We start from the raw sequence: 23,117 nt of genomic DNA, 5'->3' as shown, positions 1-23,117 counted from the left end.
TTTTTAAAAAAAAAAAAAATCAACATTTTGGACAAATAGCTGAGAAAATCTAATTTTTGTCAAAAACTTTTGAGTACATGAGATTGAGTACATGAACACCCCACAGTCCTCGTACCCGGTCGACAACTTTCTCGGTAACATTAAGTTTTGATTTATAAGCTGTTTATATGCTATACGCAGAATTTTATCTTTGTATTGTTTCTGGATCTGGAGATGCTGTGTGATTACCAGGAACATTGTCAATGGCTAGGAAGCGTTGTGTCATAAATGACGGAAAATCACGTCAATGGCAGGGAAAAAGTTGATCTCTTTTGCTACACAAATAAGTTTAAAGCGTTCACTTTTTAAAAAAAACTTTTGCAGTTAATTCCCTCACCCCCATGTCATCCAAGATGTCCACGTCTTTCTTTCTTCAGTCAAAAAGAAATTAAGATTTTTGATGAAAACATTCCAGGATTTTTCTCCATTTAATGGACTTCAATGGGAACCAAACGGTTCAAGGTCCAAATGAGAGTTTCAGTGCAGCTTCAAAGTGCTTTAAACGACACCAGACGATGAATAAGGGTCTTATCAAGCGAAACGATCGCTCATTTTTAAAAAAAATAAAAAAGTTTAAGTTTTATAAGCTCAAATTTCTCGCCTCTGTTCTGTGATGCGCGTTTGTGACTCTCAGTTCAAAGTCTTTCATCAAAATGAACAAATCGAATCGTTGAATGTTTCGCTAGATAAGACCCTTATTCATCGTCTGGTGTACTTTAAATATCTGGATAATGCTTAATAAATATGGATTGTTGGACCCTTCATGCACTCAACCGTCGCAGCTTTAATTACATAACATCTGGGATGGGGTTGTCAGGCTCTGAGGCTGAATGACAAAAATAACCTTATTACATGTATACATTAAATGGTACATAGAGAACAAGTATAGTGTGTCATTAGGAACACAGCTTTAGAAAGCCTTAGCACACCATGTAGCAACACTTTGGCAACCACCAATAATAATAGCATAATGGTGGTACGAAATTGAAAAAATATATAAATTTCAAGACAGTGTACAATGAATGAATGAATGAATGAATGAATAATTTATTTCTTTTCATTTCATTTTCCTCTTCAGAACATGGTCATTGATAACAGAGCATATTTAAACAAAAACAAAAATAAAACAAAAATCTCTAACTTATATTTACCTTCCCCTTTTACAAATCTAGATCAATATTGAGGTCCAATACTTTTTTTAAGATACGGCCCTGAAAAGAATGACCACGTACACAAACACACACGTTGTTTAAAACCACACAAATCAGACACCTACATATTCTTCACATGGTTGTTGTCTCTCAACTGCACATTCAGTCACGCCTGTTTTAATTGGGCCATATTTTTACGAGATTTGACCATATGACCTCTTGTTTCCAGAACTCAGACACCCCTCTACCAACCTATCCTCTTTCATTCTTTCTTCTGAAAAAAAAAAAAACACTCTCAGCATGGCACATTCTTTCTGTTTTCAACACAGACTCTCACAATATCTTCTTTTCATTTCCTCGCGTGGACGGCAAAGGCAAGAAACGGGAAAACACTCAACAGAAGGATGGAAAATGTTGAATAACGAAGGACGGCATGGAAACCTTTACTGTTACGTGCGCTACTTTACACAAGCGCCACATCAAATATCAAATAAAAAAGGCACATACTGCCATCTGTGATACAGACTTGTTGCCGATTCCTCTGGAATCTCAAAACACAGCTGAAAGTGGACGAGGAGCTGTTTTCACAATAGTCTTATCTATCAAAATTGCTTCCTGTTATTGTGGATCCTTCCCCACGAAGCCTTTCAGACCCCGCTGGAGTGACCTAATAACCCCCACCGCAACATTACCACAACAGAGGCTCAAATACCACGCCAAAGGCTCATTCAAACCCATCAATACACAATCAACACACTGATTATAGCCTTTGCATCACAGCACACAGAAATCATACTTTACTTAATAGGCTACCTGGCTGTAATGGAGATTTAAATCACAGCTATCAGTCTCATCATCAAGCCTGCATTCATTTGATCGAAAATACAGTAAAAGCATGTGATTAATTATTATTACGATTTTTATTTATTTATCCGATTGCAAAGCATCATTACTCCAGTCTTCAGTGTGACATGATCCTTCAGAAATCACTCTAATATGATGATTTGCTGCTTGATATTTTTGTGAAATCAGTAACTGTTTTTCTTCAGGATTCTTTGATTTATAAAGTTCAAAAATATGATTTATCTGAAATCATCATTATCCATCGTTGCTAAATAAAAGCAATATTTAGCTTTTTTTTTTAAATAAATGATAGACTTTCACATATATAAATGATATGTGATTAACATTAAGGGGAAAAAAATATTTTTTCAAAAATGAGTCATCCTAAAAGCTTGTTCACACTGGGACGAATTTTGCATGCGATATTCGCTGACGTTTAACGCCTCGTGACTAAACAAAGGGCGCCAATGTGAGTGTGCACGCCAACACGTAAAAGCATCATTTTTTAAGTTTTAGCAGAACCCGTCTAACGGAGAGCCTTGGCACTTCCTATTAGCCCCGTTGTGTATCACCTTGGTTGCAGTTCCATTAGAATTCCACTGGAGGTGATCGCAGGCGAGAGCAGAATGAATGGGAGTCTATGGGGCTAAACGGCTAAAAGTGTCTCTTTCACCTGCTTATCGTTAAATTAACATAGATTTTATTGTTGATTCCGCAAGTTCATTATAGATTATAGGCCAAAAGTCGAATGAACGAGTACTTATGTCCTTTTGATTTCTTACAGGTTAGGCCGTTGTTGGCCGGAACACGCTAGCATTCTGCTATTGTGTGACATCATCACAGTTTTGAACGGATTTTTAGAACAGATAAGTGAACTTAAAAATGCAATTTTCAGCTGAGTGTATTATCTTAGCCCTCCCTTTTGAATGCAACTTTCAAATTACTTGACAAAAAATGACATCCTGAGAAAAGTGGATTTCTGGGGGTGAAACCCCATTGACTCCCATTCATTCTGCACTCGACCGCCAGCGCCCCCGCATGGACAGAGACGCGTTACTGCAGCCAGTCCAGAACCCGGAAGTAACCAGCCAGTGTTAATTCTCTTCAATTAGACATTCTCTGGTTTTAGTTTAACACGCCGCATCAAAAACTATCAGACCAATGAGATTGGCGCTTTTGCTCACGTGTTTGGAGCTTCTGAAGTTACAGTAAAACACAACTTGGGGGCGCTCAAATACTAAACGGTCTTGCCGAGCACACATACGGAATAGAGAAGAAGATCTACGCCAAGTATCGTCGGCGTCTACACAGCTATTAAGAAATAAGATGAAGAAGATGCGAGGCGAGATGAATGTAGAGCTGCTGGTCTCGTTGGTGTTAGAACATAAAGAACTATGTGACAAACGCGACTGCGACTACAAACATCTGATAAAAGAGAACTGTATGGAGTGGGCAAATGGGCGCCATTTAATGTCAAGGAATTAATTTGCATGTTCACTCGGCTCATCATCAGCGAAAATCGCTTGGGTGTGAACACAAAAAAGGCGTTGAATAACGCGCGCTGATATTCATCCCGGTGTGTACGGGCCTTAAAACTCACTCTCCTTTAGATACTTTTTTCTAGTTGTAAGTTCTCTTAAAGCAGCACTATGCAGTTTTTTTTTACCTTAACTGGTTATATGACTACCCCCCCCCCCCAATCCCCCCATCCCGTGTCACGTGATATCCGGTCTCGCGATGTAATAAAACGATTTACGGCAAGAAATATCTGATAAAATAAACATAAAACAGAAATAACCCAGCGCCGTATACATGTGGTGTTCGAGGCGCATACAATACAGACTGCCGACAGTTCAACAGGGCGCAGCTCTTAAAGGGGCCACACCTTATTTCCACTCGTTGAGGATGCGTGAGTGCTATTTACGACAGTACAAGTACTCCACAGCGACTCTAGGGGTCACAGTTTGACAAAAAAACACAAATCCTGCATAGTGCTGCTTTAATTTCCTGAAGGATAACGTCATAGCCTACATTTTCTCCCACTGAATATTCGGTTTCACTTATCAGTACATCACATTCTGAAAAGAAAATAGATTGTGAACGTTGCTTCATGTCCACTTTAAGAAGCCACAAAGTATTATATACTAGAACAGACTTGCTCTCGAGCATTTAAAATAAAACCGTCTCTCTATGAGTCAATCTGTCCTGAATTAATGCAAAAATGTACTTGACTTCACAATGATGCAACCAGGGCTTGACATGAACTGAACTCTTTTGCTCACCCAATGACTTTTTCAAAGTTACTAGACACTCAGCATTTTCACTGGCCACAATTTTGACATCAATATTGGGGAAATATCGATTTGACACCATGGGGAAAACTGCCATATAGAGATTTGTTTAATTATCTCTCTCTTATAATTTGGCAGCAGATATATTAGGCTGCTGTCACTTTAAGATCTAACGCACAGATCTCTTATACTGTTACACATGCGTTTTCTTTCTCAACAGTTTACGTTCACATAAACATAACTGACTGTGAAAAACAACTTCATTTAGTACTGAGATGTGGCTTATGTGCTCCACTTTGGGTGACAAAATCTTCAGGAATAAGTAAAATTATGCAGAATACGCGCAATCCCAAGTCGAAATTCAAGCCCTGTAAAAGCAACAATATTCATCTGGAGCAAATGAAACAAGTGAGTGAGGAGAGGCGGGTTTGTGTGCCAAGCTCTGGATGCAAAAAAACTAAAAATAAAGAGATTTATAGGGATGCACGATATACCGGCGAGCATATCGGTCTCGGCCGATATATGTCAATTTTAATGTTATCGTTATCGGCCTGGTAAGAAAATGTGGCCGATATATTAAAGCTGATAAATAATGTATTATTCCCTTCAGCTGAGACACTTGTTGAGCACTGTTTATGTTTTTGAATTTCTTGAAATATGATTGAAATCTCTTCAAAAAATTAAAATACGGTTCGGTACAACATGTGCAGCGCAAATCTGTCATATCGGCTATACAACACTATAACATGGACATGGATTTAATTGTGAGACTTTTGTTTTTGTAATAAGGCTCTCAAAATTAGATAAAAATTTGGATTTAAGTTTATCGGCCGATATATCGGTTATCGGCTTTCAAATATTAAGAATTATCGGTTTCATAAAATGTTCATATCGGTGCATCCCTAGAGATTTATATACATAATTCTACACCATCAAGTGTTGCTCGAACTACCATTGGCCCGTGGCGATTATGTAATAGGTGGGCGTGGCTACCTTGGCGTGGAAATTGTTGAAACGCTGACACGTCAATGCCGTATTTTTCATGTTTAATACTGTAAAGCTGCTTTGCTAAAGCAATCTATTACAGCAAGTGCTATATAAATAAACGTGACGAGATTTGACTGGAATTGCAGAGCTCGTGCAAACATCCACGTCGCTGTGATCAGATGCTTTTTATTAACTGCTGTTTTCTTACCACTGTCATTTTAGTGGTGTGTTTATTTTGTAATTGATAGGAAAGAGCGCAGCGCATATTTTCATATTCATTAAACGCCACTAGTATTTCAACCTGTTTAGGCAAGGCACTTCTCTGTGAGTATACAGGGCCTTTATGCAGGGGCACAGTGGTTAATAGCCATGGTTAAGTGTGTGACACACTCGGATTGAACCAACAAAGTCGTTATGGTGATGATAGTCCCACATGGCGACCGAACCCAAGAGACTGAAGAGTTGCCAGGCTGAGTCTCTCTGCGCAGTGGTGTCTAAGTCACCATTAATAGTTGTAAATACTCGAAACATGATTCGGCTGGCCTCATTCTTTAATGTGAAAAGACTAGGAACAGGCCACAACACAACCCAAATTTTACAACAAACAAATACAACCCCTTTTACCCATCTCTGTAGTAAAGCTCTGGCTGGTTTTGTCTGCCGACACACCCACACGGTTCTGACAAAGGACCATCAATGACGTCCCAGGACTCACATATTCAAACACGACCTGGGAGCTTATTCAAATAGAGCTACTGGCTAGCACGATAATGTGGTCAAAAGTGGACAAAAAGTTATGGAGCGAAGTCAAAACGGATAAGGTTTCATATAGTATTATAGGCCACTTTCTTGTCATTTAAAACCATCACGGTAAATACATATTAAACATCACCAAATGCATATTATGACAACTGTAAAGGCCTTCAAAGAACACCATGCCATTACCATAGTAGTCATGGATCTCAACTGGATCTCAAAAATCTGTTCTGATCGGGTCATCAGAGATAAAACAATAAATGAATATAATAAAAGCCAAATGTACGAGCTAAACTGTTAAAATGGAGGAGAGAAAGCTCTACATTTGACATCAAAGGCTGTTCGACTGATCAAACTTTACTTTACAGAACTATAAAGTAGCAAGTAGCAACTTTTAGCAATATGTTCGGCTGGCAAATCACTTTTGTTGTTTATGCATTTGCAAAATTGTCAGTTTTCCTATTCATTTTTGCATATTGTTTAACCTATCCAGTTCATTTCAAATATTTCAACACTGTAAAAAATGTCCACCTAATTCAACTTAAGTGTTTTTTTTAATTTTTAAGTATAATCAAATTAGCTGTAATTACAGTCTTTTAGTGAAACTTGAACAACCCTAACTGCTTACATTATTTTGACAAGTTAAAGTAATGCAAAAATTTAAGTTGGCATGATTTACTGACCATTTCTTTTTTTTACAGTGAATGGTTGATTTTAATAACAATGTTAAACAATTTGGGTAGAGTGATGTCTGATGTAAAATCTGGCCCCTGAGGCCACACTGATGCAAATTAAATTCACAATTTCTCTAGATTGTGGCTAGTATCTAAACCTTCTTAATGTATAACTTTAAAAAATACACAGCTGTCAAATGTGACTACAGTAAATTATACATTTCCAAAAAGATTCCAATTCTGTGGCAGTGCCATGGTGGTAATAGAGTATGAATAGAGATATAGTTTTATTTAATGATATGGTAGGCTACGTCAAATAAAATAACATCATAGCATAGGCACTGCATAGTTTTTAGTAATAATAAAACTAAATCCTCGTCGATTCACAGTGGTTTTAAACTACATGCATTCCTTTTGGAATGTTGATCGAATCCTAGAAGTTTTTACAAAGTTTGATTCTGCCCCGTTTCGCTCCCCTGGTTGCCATGGCGATGAAAAGCGAGAAAGAACGCTTTCATGTGGCGCGCTCTGCGTCAGTCAGACCTGCTGGAACGGACCTCGTGCATGCGGACTAACGTGACCACCGCAAAGCATTCAACCCATTTAAGTGCTTAAGGAATAAATGAAAGAATATAAGGCGAACTGCTTCAAAAACAAACGAATAAGCCAGTAAAACCACAGGAGGTCACACTGCTGGATTATTATTTGCATGCAATATACAGCATAATAAATAAAAACTCACTGTTTTTGAATCCAACTCGTGTCTGTTTTGGGCCAAAACTTTATCCACACCGGTCTGGTCTACATAGGTGACAAATCCAAAGCCCCTGCGCAAAAGCAGTGCATGCACACACATTACGCATAAGAGTTAAGTTACAAACACACAAACAACAAGTCAGCAGTGGATGTGCGCGCGCCTCCCCCTCACCTCGACCGCTTCGTAACCGGATCCCGCATCACCATACACTCCTTCACCTCGCCGAATTTACAAAAGTATTCCTTCAGTCCCTCTGGAGAAAGAAAAACAAAATACAATGCGTTTATTTCACAGCGACACAAATCGTGTTTGATGTACCTTTGATGAACAAAAAGCTCGCTGCTAGTTCAGCATCTGTGAGCGCTTTGCATCTCAACAATAGCGCTCATTATAAAGCTCTGGTAAGCATTCTTATTAAAATGTTCTAAGTTAAGCTGGGTATTTGAATAACAACGCAGGTAGCCTATATACACAGTGCGCTTGCCCTCGGAGAGATTTTCCACTATATCCGAGCACATCAGCGCTTCCTCGCTAGCGCCCTTGCTTTCACCTCAAATCTCCACGAGCTCATTATATATAGATCATCGAGGAAGTTTTCTGACAAAACATGTCAGGTATTGATCTATGAATCATCTTCTACGGGATAGGCTCGTGCGTTGAATGCATGCTTTGATTTTACGGCGCATGGACTATTTGCTTTCTGTTTCTAGCCAAACAAACATTATGAAAGAAAACATGCTCCTGTAAGCTCCCAGCAACCCGTGCATGAGAGTTTTTAGTGGAAGTATCAGGCAGGACAGAAGATCACGCGTGTCTCACCTTGTGTCGTCTGCCAGCTCAGCCCGCCGATGAACATTTTGCTGAAAGGTGAAAAACAGAGCCAGATCAGACATCTGAAACGCGATTGATTGCTGATGCATGTGCACATACAGTAATCAACCCGCCAGAATAACAATAAATCAAGTGGAAAAGTGAAATTCGGCCATGATGGATGCGTGCCGTTATTTCCAATGAAAACGCACAATTAAATATTTCCGCTCCTCTAAAAAGTAACAAGTTCGAGCATACCCGTTTGAACGGGCGAAATGGAATGTAAAAATATAACCGGCTGAAAACAATGTAACAGTTCCAAATGGAACAGATGGAAACAATGTAACAGCGCGCGTCCTGGAAAGAGGGAACATGGAAACAATGTAACAGTGAGGCTCCTGGCTGTTACATTGTTTCCATTTTCGCTCTTTCGCAAAGGGACCCGCGCTTCTGTCTTTTGTCTCCGGTGGTCTCTTCCCTCCTGGTCCCAAAACTCTCAGCTTTATATATAGCGTATAGATCTCCAGTTCGCGAGGAAAAGTCAAACGGAGCGCGCAGAGAGCAGCTTTACCAGGGATCGTGCGGGGAGTCCTGCGTGGAGGACGACAGGCTGCTCTGACTCCCTTCTGTGTCCATTCCCGTGTCCCTCTGTTGCCCGGACTGAGCCGAACGGGAGCCAGGAGTCTCCAACTCAAGAGCGGGTGGCCCGAGGGGGTGGGGGAGGGAGGGGCCCGTCTGGAGGAGGACGGGCCAAGTGGGGTTTGCGCAGACATTGAGGCCCCGCCTCCCGTTTGACTTTTCCCGGACTCTAGTGGTCTACTCCGCCCCTCGCTCTCCCTGGCCCCACCCCTCCTGCTTTCATGTGCTGTTTTACAGTAGCAGAAGCAGAGTCGAAACGTGGTCAGTCTGAAGAAAGAGACAGAAAGACAGACGGATAGATGGATGGATGGGTGGATGGATAGCGTGGATTACAGGCAGGGATATAAAGAAATGAAGTCAAACAGACTGAATAAAAATAAAAAGTAGGCCTATACATTTATAAACAGATAGATAGATAGATAGATAGATAGATAGATAGATAGATAGATAGATAGATAGATAGATAGATACATAGGAGACAGACAGATAGAAAGACAGATAGATAGATAGATAGATAGATAGATAGATAGATAGATAGATAGACAGACAGATAGATAGATAGATAGATAGACAGATAGATAGACAGACAGACAGATGTAGACAGACAGACAGATAGATAGATAGATAGATAGATAGATAGATAGATAGATAGATAGATAGATAGGAGACAGACAGACAGATAGACAGACAGATAGACAGACAGATGTAGACAGACAGACAGATAGATAGATAGATAGATAGGAGACAGACAAATAGACAGACAGACAGACAGATAGACAGACAGATGTAGACAGACAGATAGATAGATAGATAGATAGATAGATAGATAGATAGATAGGAGACAGACAGACAGATAGACAGACAGATAGATAGATAGATAGATAGATAGATAGATAGGAGACAGACAGATAGACAGACAGACAGACAGACAGACAGATGTAGACAGACAGACAGATAGATAGATAGATAGGAGACAGACAGACAGATAGACAGACAGATAGATAGATAGATAGATAGATAGGAGACAGACAGATAGACAGACAGACAGACAGATAGATAGATAGATGTAGACAGACAGATAGATAGATGTAGACAGACAGACAGATAGATGTAGACAGACACAGACAGAGATATAGATAGACAGATAGACAGACAGACAGACAGACAGACAGACAGATAGATAGATAGATAGATTGATAGATAGATTGATTGAATAAAAATGAAAAGTACACACTTATAAACACAGACAGATAAAAAGATAGATAGAACGACAGCATGATAGACAGATGTGTGTCTGTCTAGCATATTCAAGACTTCTAAGTGACTGGACTTGATCTATTGTGTGTACCATCAACCAAACCAAGCCAGTGCCGTCTATATCCAAGCGTTAGCCAGCATCATTCAGCATCAGGGGGAGTTCAGTGATTGGTAGACTGGATTCCAGTCGGCCTGAACTGGCACGAAGTCAAGAGCAGGTGATTGGTGTTTTGCACGAGTGGGTGGGACTGACAGACTGACCACAAGCACCCGTAGTCCTCCGAGGGGTGTGCATTGTTCCTTGTAAACAACAGCATCTCACGTGGTATTGTTGTCGTTTTTATGTTTAGTTATTTGTTGAATGAGTATACACTGACATTCAGAGGTTCAGAAGATGAGCATATTCCTCTGGACTGCAAATAGATGATCCCATAAACAACTATTTGTTTTACAAAGCATCACAAATGTGGAAAATAAAATGTTGATTTTATGTTTCCCAGTTTGTTTATTTGAGTGATGCACAAGACAACTGTATGCTAAAAAAAGCATGCATACTAGATTTATATTAAAATGATATACTTTGATCCAAAGAAACTTGGAAGTATTCACATATTCGCAGTTATTTTAATAAAATAAAAAAAGATCAGAAGTGCACCTGCTAAAGGAAAGTGAATAAAGGAGATATACAGTATATAGGGTAAAATTTTAGTAAAAAAATAATACAAAGTGAAGTGAAAACTGAATGATCAGATCCAAAATCAAAGTTCTGCACCAGAAGTTTTGAGAGCCGCCCGTAGGCCGATCTGGTAGGAATACACGCCACAATTTGTAAAACATTTGCGTGCTTATGTATCACGGCTCAAGGGTTTGTCAGCGCGGTTGCCCTGTGTGTGTGTGTGTATTTGATTGTGGTCTCAGGATGAGTGTGTGTAGAGAAGCCGTATGTAGGACAGCGCCCCAGCGCTCCCGACTGGAGCTAGGGGCGTGCTAAATTTCTGCATGCATGATCAATGGCTTTGAATAAAGAGAACGAGAGAGAGGGGGAGGGGAAGGAATTAGTTTAAAAAGGGGGTTGAGAAACAGAATGAGAGAAAAGATGAGACGAGATGCATTTATGACGAATCCGGACAAGCCTCATTATGAGAAGTGTGCAGGAAATGTACCTGAATGGCAAAACCAGCGACGTGCATTTGTTCTCATCGCAACTTTTATTCTGTTGCACTTGGCTGGTGTCTCAAACGCTGAAGTTGGTTAATGAAGCAGGCACTGGAACGCTACAAAAGCAAAATAAGAAGTTATGCACAGAAAAGGCATTTTTAATAGGGGGAATGTGGCTAGTTATCAGAGGGAAAGCAACTATACGATTTTGAGTCAGAAGTTTAAACACACAAATGCTTGTTTTCTCTAGCGGCGCTTTTCGACTTCAAAACTGAAGTGAATTCTATATTGCTGTAGTTTTTAAGTAAACATTATAAAGCCACACTGACATTCAGAGTTCACAAATGTTGTCTTTTATCCAATGAATTTATTATATTTTCTGTTGGCTAAAACACTATAGATTTGACCTTTTATATTATAAGCTATATCCCATGAAATTACATTAGCCAATGCAATGTGACAACTTATATTGTGACAACATGCAATGCGTGTTAAATGAAAAGCCACAACTAGCCTATGCGTTTTTCCACAATAAATGTTGATTGATTTAGCTTTGCATTATAAAAGTTTACTATATCATAAAAAGTCTTATGAAACATGTTTTGCTCTATTTCTTCCCCTACACTAGACAAAACGAGTGTGATTTTCTTGGTCATTCATCACTCCTGTGGCTCTTTTGACTGAGGATCTCACATGCTATTGTTGCTCTCTAACCTCGCTCAACCCTGAGATTTTGTTAAGTTGGAAAGGAGGCCTAACTTTTGACCTCTTTGTCTTTTCCTCCCTTGTCTGCTTTGACAAGCTGCAAAACCACAAGGGAGTTAAGTCACTATTATGGCTATAGATGTGCTACTGTTCATAAGTTTGGAATAAATATGATTTTTTTAATGTTTTTTTAGAAGAAGTCTCTTATGCTCACCGAGGCTGCATTTAAAAAAAAATACAGGAAAAAAAGTGTAAAGTTGTGGAATGTTGCAATTTAAACTTTTTGAAGTTTAAATTCAATTTGATTCAAACTTTTGAACTAATATGTATATAAATTAGGGCTGTTCAAAAATTTATTGCGATTTAATCGCATCCAAAATAAAAGTCTGTGTTTACATAATATATTTGTGTGTGCTGTATCTAATTATTTTGTATATATAAATACACACACATGCATGTATATATTTAAGAAAATGTGTTATTCATATATAAAATATGATTATGTATTTATATATATATATATAATTCTTAAATATATACATGCACGCATAGGTATTTATATATACAAAATAATTATATACAGCACACACAAATATATTATGTAAACACAGACTTTTATTTTGGATGCGATTAATCGCAATTAATTTTTGCACAGCACTTATATAAATATATATATATATTAGGCCTGTCAAACGATTAATCGCGATTAATCGCATCCAAAATAAAAGTTTGTGTTTACATAATATATGTGGGTGCACTGTGTATAATTATTTTATATAAACACACACACACATGCATGTATATTTAAGAAAAAAAATATTATTTATATATAAAACATTGATATTTATATTTAATATAAATTATATATAAATCTATATACAGTATATACATGAAAATATTTCTTAAATATATACATGCATGTGTTTGTATTTATATATGTTATCAGACTATGTTTTCTAGGATACTCTGTATTTTTTAAGTGCAAGAAAACGTGAAAGAAAACTTAGTTTAGTATTCGCGAATTTCGCGCACTGTCTGATAAACGGCGTATAGGCGTGCACTTCAGATGTGTGCGCACAAAACTTTCCACACAGTGTGTTTTAGGCCCTTAAAGGGATACTTCAGGATTTAGCATTAAGCTTTGTATTAGTAGGAAACCTGTAGTATTTTCAAATAACCGTGCTTTCCACCCTCATATCCTCCTGAGACGAGAGATTTGTTTATGTTTTGTCTGGAAAAAAATCATCTGATGACGCAAAAATCTGCTTTTTTGTGTCATCGGAGGATTTTTTGTCCAGAGGCTAAAGATTACAGTCAGTAGTCGGGTCTGTCCCGCATGTCCTCAACTCGCCTATAGAGGGTGATCTCACTCACAGAATGAACACATAGTGTCGGCCATCTTGTTTTGTAAGCTAAGCTAGCAGGCTCTTGTTCTGTGGAGAAAGCTGAGTAGTCGGGGTTACCGTCCTCTTTTTCCCGGACATGTCCGGCCGTCGATGACCGGGATTCAGCTTTTGCTTTCTGCCGTCGCCATTCATTGTTTACATGCACAGCTTTTGTTTCAATTGTGATTGGTGAATCTGAATGTAGTGTTTACATGAACGCGGTTGATGTGCGTTTTAACATTGCTGAGAAAATTCCCGCTCCTCTGTGAGAGATACGAGACCGGTGCGTCTCACAGGTGTCGCTCATCGGTAATCACGCCACCGGCCTCGCGCCGTTCTCCCGCGGCCCTCACTCGTCCCGCTCGCCACAGGAAACATGATGAATGGCGACTGTCGAACGCAAAAGCCCAATCCCAGACATTTCGGGCGATCTCGAAACACATTTTCGGGCAGACTCATCACGAGACTCACTAGTAGCCTAGACTTGTTGTTTAACTACTGCGCTCTGTTACCGGTAGGCGTGGCCTTCTAGGGCAGCGAAGCAAGTGCATTCTGGGAGTTGTTGTCTTTCATCCACATAAGCTAAAAATACATTTTCTGGCTTTTCTCAGTCCAGAAAGCTCCAAATTCAAAAATAATTTTAAATTTCTTCTACATAAATGACCCATTTTAAATACACACTCATCTTTCCAAATGTTTAGAGTTATGCTGCCAGTAAACCTGACAGTTTAACATGTATCTGTTTGTTTGAGTGATTGCAGTAGTGATAGTTACGTAGCTCGAAATGTTAAATTTAGATCTAGGGTACCTGTAAAGTTTATGTCAAAATCAATTAAGTTGCCTAGATGTGAACTTCAACAACCAGAAAGTAAGGGTACTTCAATCAGCACATAAATCACCTGAACACGATGCAGTCTCTCCTCCGTCATCACACCTTTCCCTCCAGTAATGAAAACACTTCCCATCCTCAAGGGAAGGCGCAGCACCACTGTTAGAAGGATGAGAGGTAAACAGAAGGACAGAACGAGTGCATCAACGCCCATTTCACTGTCATCAAGATCGCACGAAACTCCCATGTGATATCTCTCCTATCCGGATTACCTGAGTCAGATCCGCGGGCCGCAAGAACAACCCGACCATCAGCCAAATATCTCTCTTAATCCTTTTTCCATGCCCCCCTCCTTCCATCAACATATCACCACCATTCCTCTTCTCTATTTATAGGGTCACAGCGTTCCCTCTCTCTGTGGGATGAAGGGGGGTTTCATCTGGAGCGTCACCCTGCCTGGTTAGTGAATGGGTTAGTGATGGGGGTCAGGACGGAGGACATGGGAACCCCCTACTGACCAGGGCACATTTATTTTTACTTTTTTATTTGATTAACATCCATCCGATCAGGTGGATCAGTTTGGTGTGCTCTTAAAGGGACAGTTCACCCAGAAATGAAAACTCAAATGCAAACCCGTATCACTTTCTTTCCTCTGTGGAACATAAAAAGAGATGTTTGGCAGAATGTACAAGCTGCTCTTTTCCATATAATGAAAGCTTAAGAGCTTTCAAATGACACAAAGCCTGAAAAAGTTATTATTATTATTAAAAAAAAGTCAGTGTCCACTGAAAGTCTAGCTATTATTACTAATTTAAAAGGTTAGTTCACCCAAAAATGAAAATTCTGTCAGTATTTACACACCCTCATGTTGTTCCAACCCCGTAAGACCTTCGTTCATCTTCGAAACACAAATTAAGATATTTAAGATATTAAGATCGCTCCATACTAGTCCATAGGCTTCTTGAGGGAATGACTCTTGCTGGCATCGAAAAGTCATTAAAGACATCGTTAAAATAGTCCAAGTGACTACAGTGGCTCAATCTTAAGTTTATCAAACGACGAGAACACTTTTGTGCGCAAAAAACAACAAAAATAACGACTTTATTTCAACTATTCGTTTATTTCTCCCTCTGCGCGAGTCAGGTTTCTAGTTTAATAGCGTAAGCTTCTGTTATTGTACGTCACACGCATCACACACATGACCAGCGTCGGCCAATAGTGAGCCTTCGTGTGACGTAGCTTTACGCAATCACACTACGTTAACTGACTACAGGCCCATGGAGAAGGAAGTGAATAGTTGAAATAAAGTCATTATTTTTGTTTATTTTTGCGCACAAAAAGTGTTCTCGACGTTTGATAAAGTTAAGATTGAGCCACTGTAGTCACTCGGACTATTTTAACGATGTCTTTAATGACTTTTCGATGCCAGCAAGAGCCAGTCCCTCAAGAAGCCTATGGACTGTATGCAGGAGCGATCTTAATATCTTAAATATCTTAATTTGTGTTTCGATTTGGAACAACATGAGGGTGAGTAAATACTGACAGAATATTCATTTTTGGGTGAACTAACCCTTTAATGATGAATAACAAATATATGTTGGACTGTTCCTTACGGCTTAATCATACCAACAAATACATTTAAACAAATGGCTAGCTCTATATTGCATATATTGAAATATTTCAATAATAGTAAAAATATATCTTGATTGACCTTTCTTACAACTTTAGTACAATAAAAACTATTGAGATTTCACTTTTCAGCACAGCTAATGTTTGAAAACAACTAAGGCCCAATATGTGAACACAAATGCTTCTAGATAGCCTACACAGAAAATCCTATAGACTTACCGTGAAGGAGGGACCTAGAGTCATATCTAGACCAAAATAGCATATATCATATCAAAATATCAGACTTATTTTGACTTGGACCAGAAAGCAACATCCTAGAAGATCCAACCAACCACAAACTATTTACCCAATTGTGGCACCAGTGAGGTTTGCATTGGGACACACATTTATCCATCTCCTCCAGTAGATGCAAAAACTTGAATCTGAATATGCATTCTTCCCCAAGTTGTTTTAAACTTTAAAAGCAGTTTGTGCCCTTCATCTAGAGAGAGACTTTTTATTTTTTGCCATTTTGGCTTCTGAAAAAGCCCAGACTCATTCAACCAAAACTAAACTATTTATTTTTCAAAAGCCACTACTTCAATACAGCCTCCCAATGCACTTTTACAACAACTCAAACTCTAAATAGGTTGTTTAGGTCACTCAAAAAAATATTTGAGCAATTACTCACCGTCATGTTCTTTCTTCCATTGAACACAAAACGACACAGGCAGAATGCTGAGCTGTTTTTTTTACCTCCATACAGTGAAGTGTGGTGCCGTTGAGCTGTAAACACACATTAAAAGCACAAAAAAAGATCAATAAAAGTTTTTGGGTTTTTTTTTTTTTAAAGAAATTGTAAGCTCACCAAGGCCGCATTTATTTGATCAAGAATACAGTAAAAATATTATTACTATTTAAAATAACTTTTCTGTGAATATATGTTAAAAAAAAGTCATTTATTCCTGGAATTTTCAGCATCATTACTCTAGTCTTCAGTGTCACATGATACTTCAGAAATCATCCTAATATGATGATTTGCTGCTCAAGAAACATTTATGATTATTATCAATGTTAAAAATAGCGTAATATTTTTTTGTATACCGTACTATATTTTTTCGCCATTTTATGAAAACATTTATTTGAACTAAAAAAAAAAGAACAAATCTTTTCCCGAGTCAATTCGTTCGTTTCGTTTGTTGAATGAACCAAATGACTCGGAAAAAGATTCGTTCATTTTGATGAACGAGTTTGAGCATCACAGAACAGAGCAAGGCGAGCATTTGAGTGTTAGCGTCATGCGAACCGCCGCAGCTCCGGTCCAGAGACACGATCGACAAAATGGATCATGTGATCGCGTCGACTCAGACCAGAAAACATATTGGGGACCCTTTTGAATTCAGCACTGAGTGTTGTATTTTAAAGTGATATGAAGGAGATTAAGAGGAGAAACGGTTAGACAAAAACAAATCTTTTCCTGAGTCAATTTGTTCATTTCGTTCACTGAATGAACCAAATGACACGAAAAAAGATTCGTTCATTTTGATAAACGAGTTTGAACAGGAGAGTCACGAACGCGCATCACAGAACAGAGCAAAGCGAGCATTTGAGCTTATAAAACTTAAACTTTGTCATTTATTAATTAAATGAGCGTTCGTTTCGCTTGATAAGACCCTTATTCATCGTCTGGAATTGTTTAAAACCCTTTGAACAGTTTGCAGTTTGCACTGAAAGCGTCTTTTGGACCTTGAACCGTTTGGTTCCCATTGAAGTCCATTATATGGAGAAAAATCCTGGAATGTTTTCATCAAAAACCTTAATTTCTTTTCGACTAAAGAAAGAAAGACATGGACATCTTGGATGACACGGGGGTGAGTAAATTATCAGCAAAAGTTTTTTCAAAAGTGAACTACCTTTAAAACATTTTTTAAAATAAAACATACATTTTCGGTCAAAAATGACTGAACAGCACCAGGGTTAAGATATAGCTTTGAGAGTCACAGACCAAAATGAAAGTATTTCACTTCGCCTTCATTGTATGGAACAAAACATCTCCTTTAGTGTTACACAGAAGAAATAAAGTCACAAAGTTTCATTTCCGAGTGAATTACTCCTGCAGTGGCAGCAAATGGCTATAATGACGCGTGTTTTCCCCAGAGAATGACAGCATGAGGGGTCACAGGGTGAATCTCGGCTTGTCTCTCACGGTGCCACTGCTGTCATCATAGCACACTGTAAACCAACACTCATAAAGATCCCCCCACCCGCCTGCCACATCGACTCAGTTACACTTGTTCTTTGCTGACCAGCTGCACACACACACACACCAGAGTTTTGCATAGGACGGCTCAGAAGAGAAGATACCAATCACTGTTTATTTCATTGGATTTCTCTTGCGAGCAACTTGAGTTCTGACTACTTCTGATGTGATTTTTGTGAATGTGTGGATGTGTTTCACAGTTTGCCGTGCAATTACTTTTTGTCTCTTTATCTGATCCGAACCGAAAGAAAGAGACAGACGGAGAGAGAAAGAGTGCAAAGAAATAAAATGCCAAGGGAATAGCGAGGAAGGCACAGGGACAGTGGCGAATTAGAGGGAGAAAGGGCCGAGAGCGAGAGAGGAGGGACGATGCAGAACAGCTTTTGTGGGCTTTGTGAGGCTCAAATTGTCTCCTTCTCTGGGAAAGTGGAAACTCAACACCCCCCACAGGAGGTCTGGTTACCTGGTGAGAGTGGAAGAAAGGAAGAAAAACACAACGACGGAGCGAGGGAGGGGCGCAAAGGTGCCGAGAGAGAGAAACGGGAGAATAGGGAAGAGGAAGACAGGACGAATTGTTAACATCACCGCTGTATGAATGAGTGATTTAGGAGCCGTCTGAAAACAGGGAGGGGTTTGTGCAGAAATATTTGCCAATGAAATCCATAACCTGAATCATTTTTATCATATGATACTTACCTGTTGCACACGCCTTGTGTCATCTGAACGACAGTTTATAGTTTCTTTTAGCAAGTAAAAAGCATTTTAGCATCATTGTAAAACACGTCCTTCTCTGGCTCGTGGTTCATGTGTATTTTTGCTGTGAAATCTGCACTGATTTTACAAAGTAAACAAGAATAACTCATAATATGATCATCAGGCTTTTGCCCTTATAAAAACAACCGAGCTTTGATCATAAAACTAAGCCTTAAAATATCATCTTACTAACTAAGACATATTATTGGTAGATATAGAGTGACGGCGGATATTTATATGCTTTTTATGTATAAATACCTATGAATATCTCGTTGATTTACATTACAAGCATCAGAATTTAGTATTACTTTTTAGCATTAAATATCATCAACCACACACAATTGCATATTTTTTCTCAGTTTTGGCCATTAAATGTCATGTTGAATTAAGCTTGCTCTGAGCACCATATACTCACTATATCAAACAACAGCTATTTGATGTATCAAATATGATTCAACAAAAACACATATACTTTTAGATTTTGTCTAAAGGTTCAATAAATTGTTCTATTTTTTTATTGATTTTTCTCAGAGTAGGTTTATGTGTCTTAAATGTACTTATTTAGATTCATTCACAGAGGAAATACAGAGTTGAATGGAGTCTCTTCTCCTCTGGCGCCCTCTTTTGACCAAAGACTAAACATTTTTTGGGTGTGTAGACTGGGCTTTTCTAACTTCAACACTCTAGCAACCCCTTTAGAAATCCTTTTCGGCACCATAGTAATGCCCTGACTGACAACACCCTGAATTTAACACGCCCCACTCACACGATCTTCAGAAAATCCATCATATACCATATAAATGAAATATAAATTAAATATTTAATTTATTAGAGTAAAAGTATTGGACATGTTGCCTAATTTAATGCCATATATATATATATATATATATATCATCAACCATATATCAAAAATAAATGAGGCATTGTTTGGAGAACAGTATACTGTTCTCCAAACAATGCCTCATTTATTTGTATAAGCAACAATGTGCGAGCATACAATAGGGCAATTAGAGCCACCTAAAAAGCAAGAGTAACAAAAAAAATGTGTGCCCTGCCATGTATCATAAGACTCGAACCATTTGACCTTTGACCTTTGTCAGGATGTTATAAAAAAAAAGGATCAAACAAATAATGGAGGCTATCAGTTGTGATCATGGGGTGTGATCGGGTAACACGAGCATGGGGAGTTAACCACACATACTGCTATTTCTAAATTATACTATGCTGCCATTCAGTAAGCAAGAACAACATATTTAACCTGACCCTGTGAAGGTCAAATGCTTAAATCAGAGATCACAAATTGTGGGTTTGCCAATAATTGTTTAAGCTCAACTATTTTTTTGTGGGGAAAAAGTTCACCAAATGAAAATACATTCTGTAAATTACAACCAAAGAAAATGTTATGGCTCTGCACACCAATAAGTATTATTTTAATGGCATTGCAATATGTCAGGCATCAACAACTGACATGATTTTATAGGCCAGGCTTAAATTGAAGTCAAAAAAATAAAAAAAATTAAAGTCTCCCTGTGGTGTCAATCCAGTTTTTAATGTTGTTTATGTCTATGCAGTGTTTTTAATATGACAAACCTAAGACAAAGACTAAATTCATAAGTCGACACCATTGCTGAGTATTTTCTCCTTAAATCTGCAGTGAACCAAATACAAAAACGTGGTTTAAAAAATTAATGAGCACTAATGAGATTTAAAACCAGTGAACTACCCTTTAAAACCTTCAACTATGTTTTGATCCTTACAAAAAGCTATTATATGACTTCAGAATATATGTGATGTAGCGCAAAAGTCATATGGACTAACTATTCCTTTAAACCTGACACCATGGGTTATTATTATAATACTAAAACTAAAATTGCTAAAAAAAATAATGCAAAAATAAAAACTAATTAAAATATGAATACGATCTACAACAGTATCTTAAACACTGCCTCACGGACACAACACAGCAGCAAGCATGCGCTCCCATTGATCATGAATCTATAGGTTGACATGATGACAGTGCTACATTTTTTTTAACGCATATATGGATTTTGTGAAATCAACCTTAGTTAAAGTGCATTAGTCCCTTTCCTGTTGTATTTACATTCCTGACTCATTATTGGTTTCATTTCCCTGACTTCTGTCAACAAGGGGAATCGATACACAGCTGCAATGAAGGGGTAAATATTGAACATGCACTGGACTATAAACGTGAATAAGAGATAGTTTCAAGGATTGTTTATAAATCTTTAATTGCCTTTGGCCACATTAAAGATTTTGTTGCTCATTTAAATAGGGTTAACAGTATAGATATTCCTAATCATTGTACTCTAGTAAGATATTAACCTATAAAAACTAAAAAGTGCATTTGACCAAAGTCTAACTATCTGAGTGTTGTCACACTAAATTTACACGTTGACAACATCCTTTATAAATGCATGGTTAAATTATATAGGCAATTTTCGGAGAGGCTTTAAGCATGAGTGATGTCTGTGCAAGCAGGTGCGCAAAGGTATAAAAATACACAAGTTGAGCATTGTAGGTAGGACCATAAACCATAATTCGGTCCGCATGTAATGATTGGACGAACATTTTATGGTCCTACCCCTTCCACAGACGATATACATCGTCAAACATATCAAAGCCCATCTGATAGCCTGGGCCTGGACACTCCCTATAAAGTCCTATTGTACTGAATTTTGGTTGTAGTTCCACCAGAGTTCCACTGGGGGGCGATCATCCGAGTGCAGAATGAATGGGAGTCTATGGAGCTAGACGGCTAAATTAGTCTCTTTCACCTGATTGACGTTGAGAAATCTCAGATTTGAATGTTGGTTTTGCAAGTTCAACATGAGTTATAGGTCATGAGTTTCAATTTTTCTAGGTATTCTGATTAATTATTTTGTCATTTTGCCTCCACGTTTCCCCGATTGCGCGCGAGCTTCTTCTCATGTCCATACGGTAATCTATCTACTGTGCGACAGAGAGTCGCGTGGGTATGACGCAGTCGTTAGCCTACATTCACTAAAACTGCTTCTACGGGGCCATAACATAAGCTACAAGGTAATGGAGCATTTTATACATTGTCGTGTTTCTTTAGAAATAAATAAAGGACAAATGGGGTCTTCAAACACCTCAGATGTAAAGTTATTCGTTGTCAAAGTGACGCCAAAATGAATGGGAGTCAATGGGAATGCTAACGCAAGTGAAGTTCTGCTACAAGATGGCAGCTCCCGCGAGGCTTCAACTTCCGGTCGATGGACCTCCATTCATTCTGCACTCGTCCTGAGAGCGCCCTCATATGGAACCAGAGTGGAACTGCAACCAGTTCAGAACCGGAAGTTTACTGAGAGTGAAAGTTCTCCCCATTTTAGACATTCTCTGACCATACTTTCAACCAGCATAATAAAAAATAAATGTTTCTGGAACAAATCACATACCCTGCTTTTAACGACAACAAAATAAACAATGCTTTCAATGTCCATTGGTTACGGTTCACCAACTATAATTAAAAAAAAAAGAATACAAAATTAATATTGCATCAGCAGGAGTGTTACTCTCTAATTGAAATATGGGTGGATTAGAAATATGGACAGATGACAGGCCATATTTGATCTGAAATCAGCAAAACAGTAGATGAAAACAATAACTATTTAACTTCATAAGTTCTTAAAGTTCAGAAAGACAATCACTGTTGTTGGCAATGTAACCTCAATGGAAGTCTAGGGATTTTTAGGGAAGACCTGATTTTCAGAGGCGGGAAAAATCGTTTGTCCATAGGTTAATTGGTGTCTACAAGTTTGGCGGAAACTCCACAGTCAGAAAGTTGTCGAGGATTTTGAAGAATGTTTGTACAACATGCTGTTGTCAAGTCAATTAATTAGTTTCCACGCGGTTTACAATGGAATATGTTCCTATATTTGTGTCTCCCACCTTATACAGTGTTTTCTACACACCCCGTGTCTTTCTTCCATTCAGCTCTACTGGTTTTTCCGGTTGAAGAAGCACGTTCATAAAAAGGAGTGGCCGCGAGCAACACCTCGAGACCGCCGCTGCGACTGCTGATGACAGGAAACGTCATTACCGGCGTGGCTCATGAATATTAACTACGTAATGTGCCGTTTGCTCAGCTGATTAGCCGAAAGTCTTGCTTATGAATATTAATTAGTTTGTTTCAGCGACTCTCCCGGAAGGTTACCAAGGGACGTCAAATTAATA

General features: G+C 38.5%; 1 protein-coding gene and 1 long non-coding RNA gene across 3 annotated transcripts in view; both read right to left on the bottom strand.

Moving 5' to 3' along the window:
* Positions 1-9,214, bottom strand: part of msi1a (musashi RNA binding protein 1a) — a 39,807-nt gene extending 30,593 nt beyond the window's left edge. For both annotated transcript variants that reach the window (XM_089130617.1, XM_089130616.1), the window contains exons 1-4: positions 8,880-9,214; positions 8,318-8,358; positions 7,670-7,751; positions 7,484-7,568 (exon numbers count right to left, since the gene is read on the bottom strand). In XM_089130617.1, the coding sequence (XP_088986743.1) occupies positions 7,484-7,568; positions 7,670-7,751; positions 8,318-8,358; positions 8,880-8,944 (273 nt within the window). In that variant the 5' untranslated portion in view covers positions 8,945-9,214. The remainder of the gene's footprint in view (positions 1-7,483; positions 7,569-7,669; positions 7,752-8,317; positions 8,359-8,879) is intronic.
* Positions 9,215-11,367: 2,153 nt separating this feature from the next.
* LOC148981775 (uncharacterized) lies at positions 11,368-22,949 on the bottom strand. Its single transcript, XR_016168399.1, has 5 exons — positions 22,833-22,949; positions 16,581-16,675; positions 14,554-14,737; positions 14,352-14,440; positions 11,368-11,478 (listed from the first exon to the last, which is right to left on the bottom strand). It is a non-coding gene; the product is annotated as an uncharacterized LOC148981775 (long non-coding RNA).
* Positions 22,950-23,117: the final 168 nt, after the last annotated feature.

Source organism: Pimephales promelas, chromosome 4 (assembly GCF_988280905.1).
Source record: "Pimephales promelas chromosome 4, fPimPro1.hap1.1, whole genome shotgun sequence".
NCBI lineage: Eukaryota > Metazoa > Chordata > Actinopteri > Cypriniformes > Leuciscidae > Pimephales > Pimephales promelas.
Note: the sequence above shows the minus strand (reverse complement) of the source record. Positions and strands in the feature narration are given on the sequence as shown.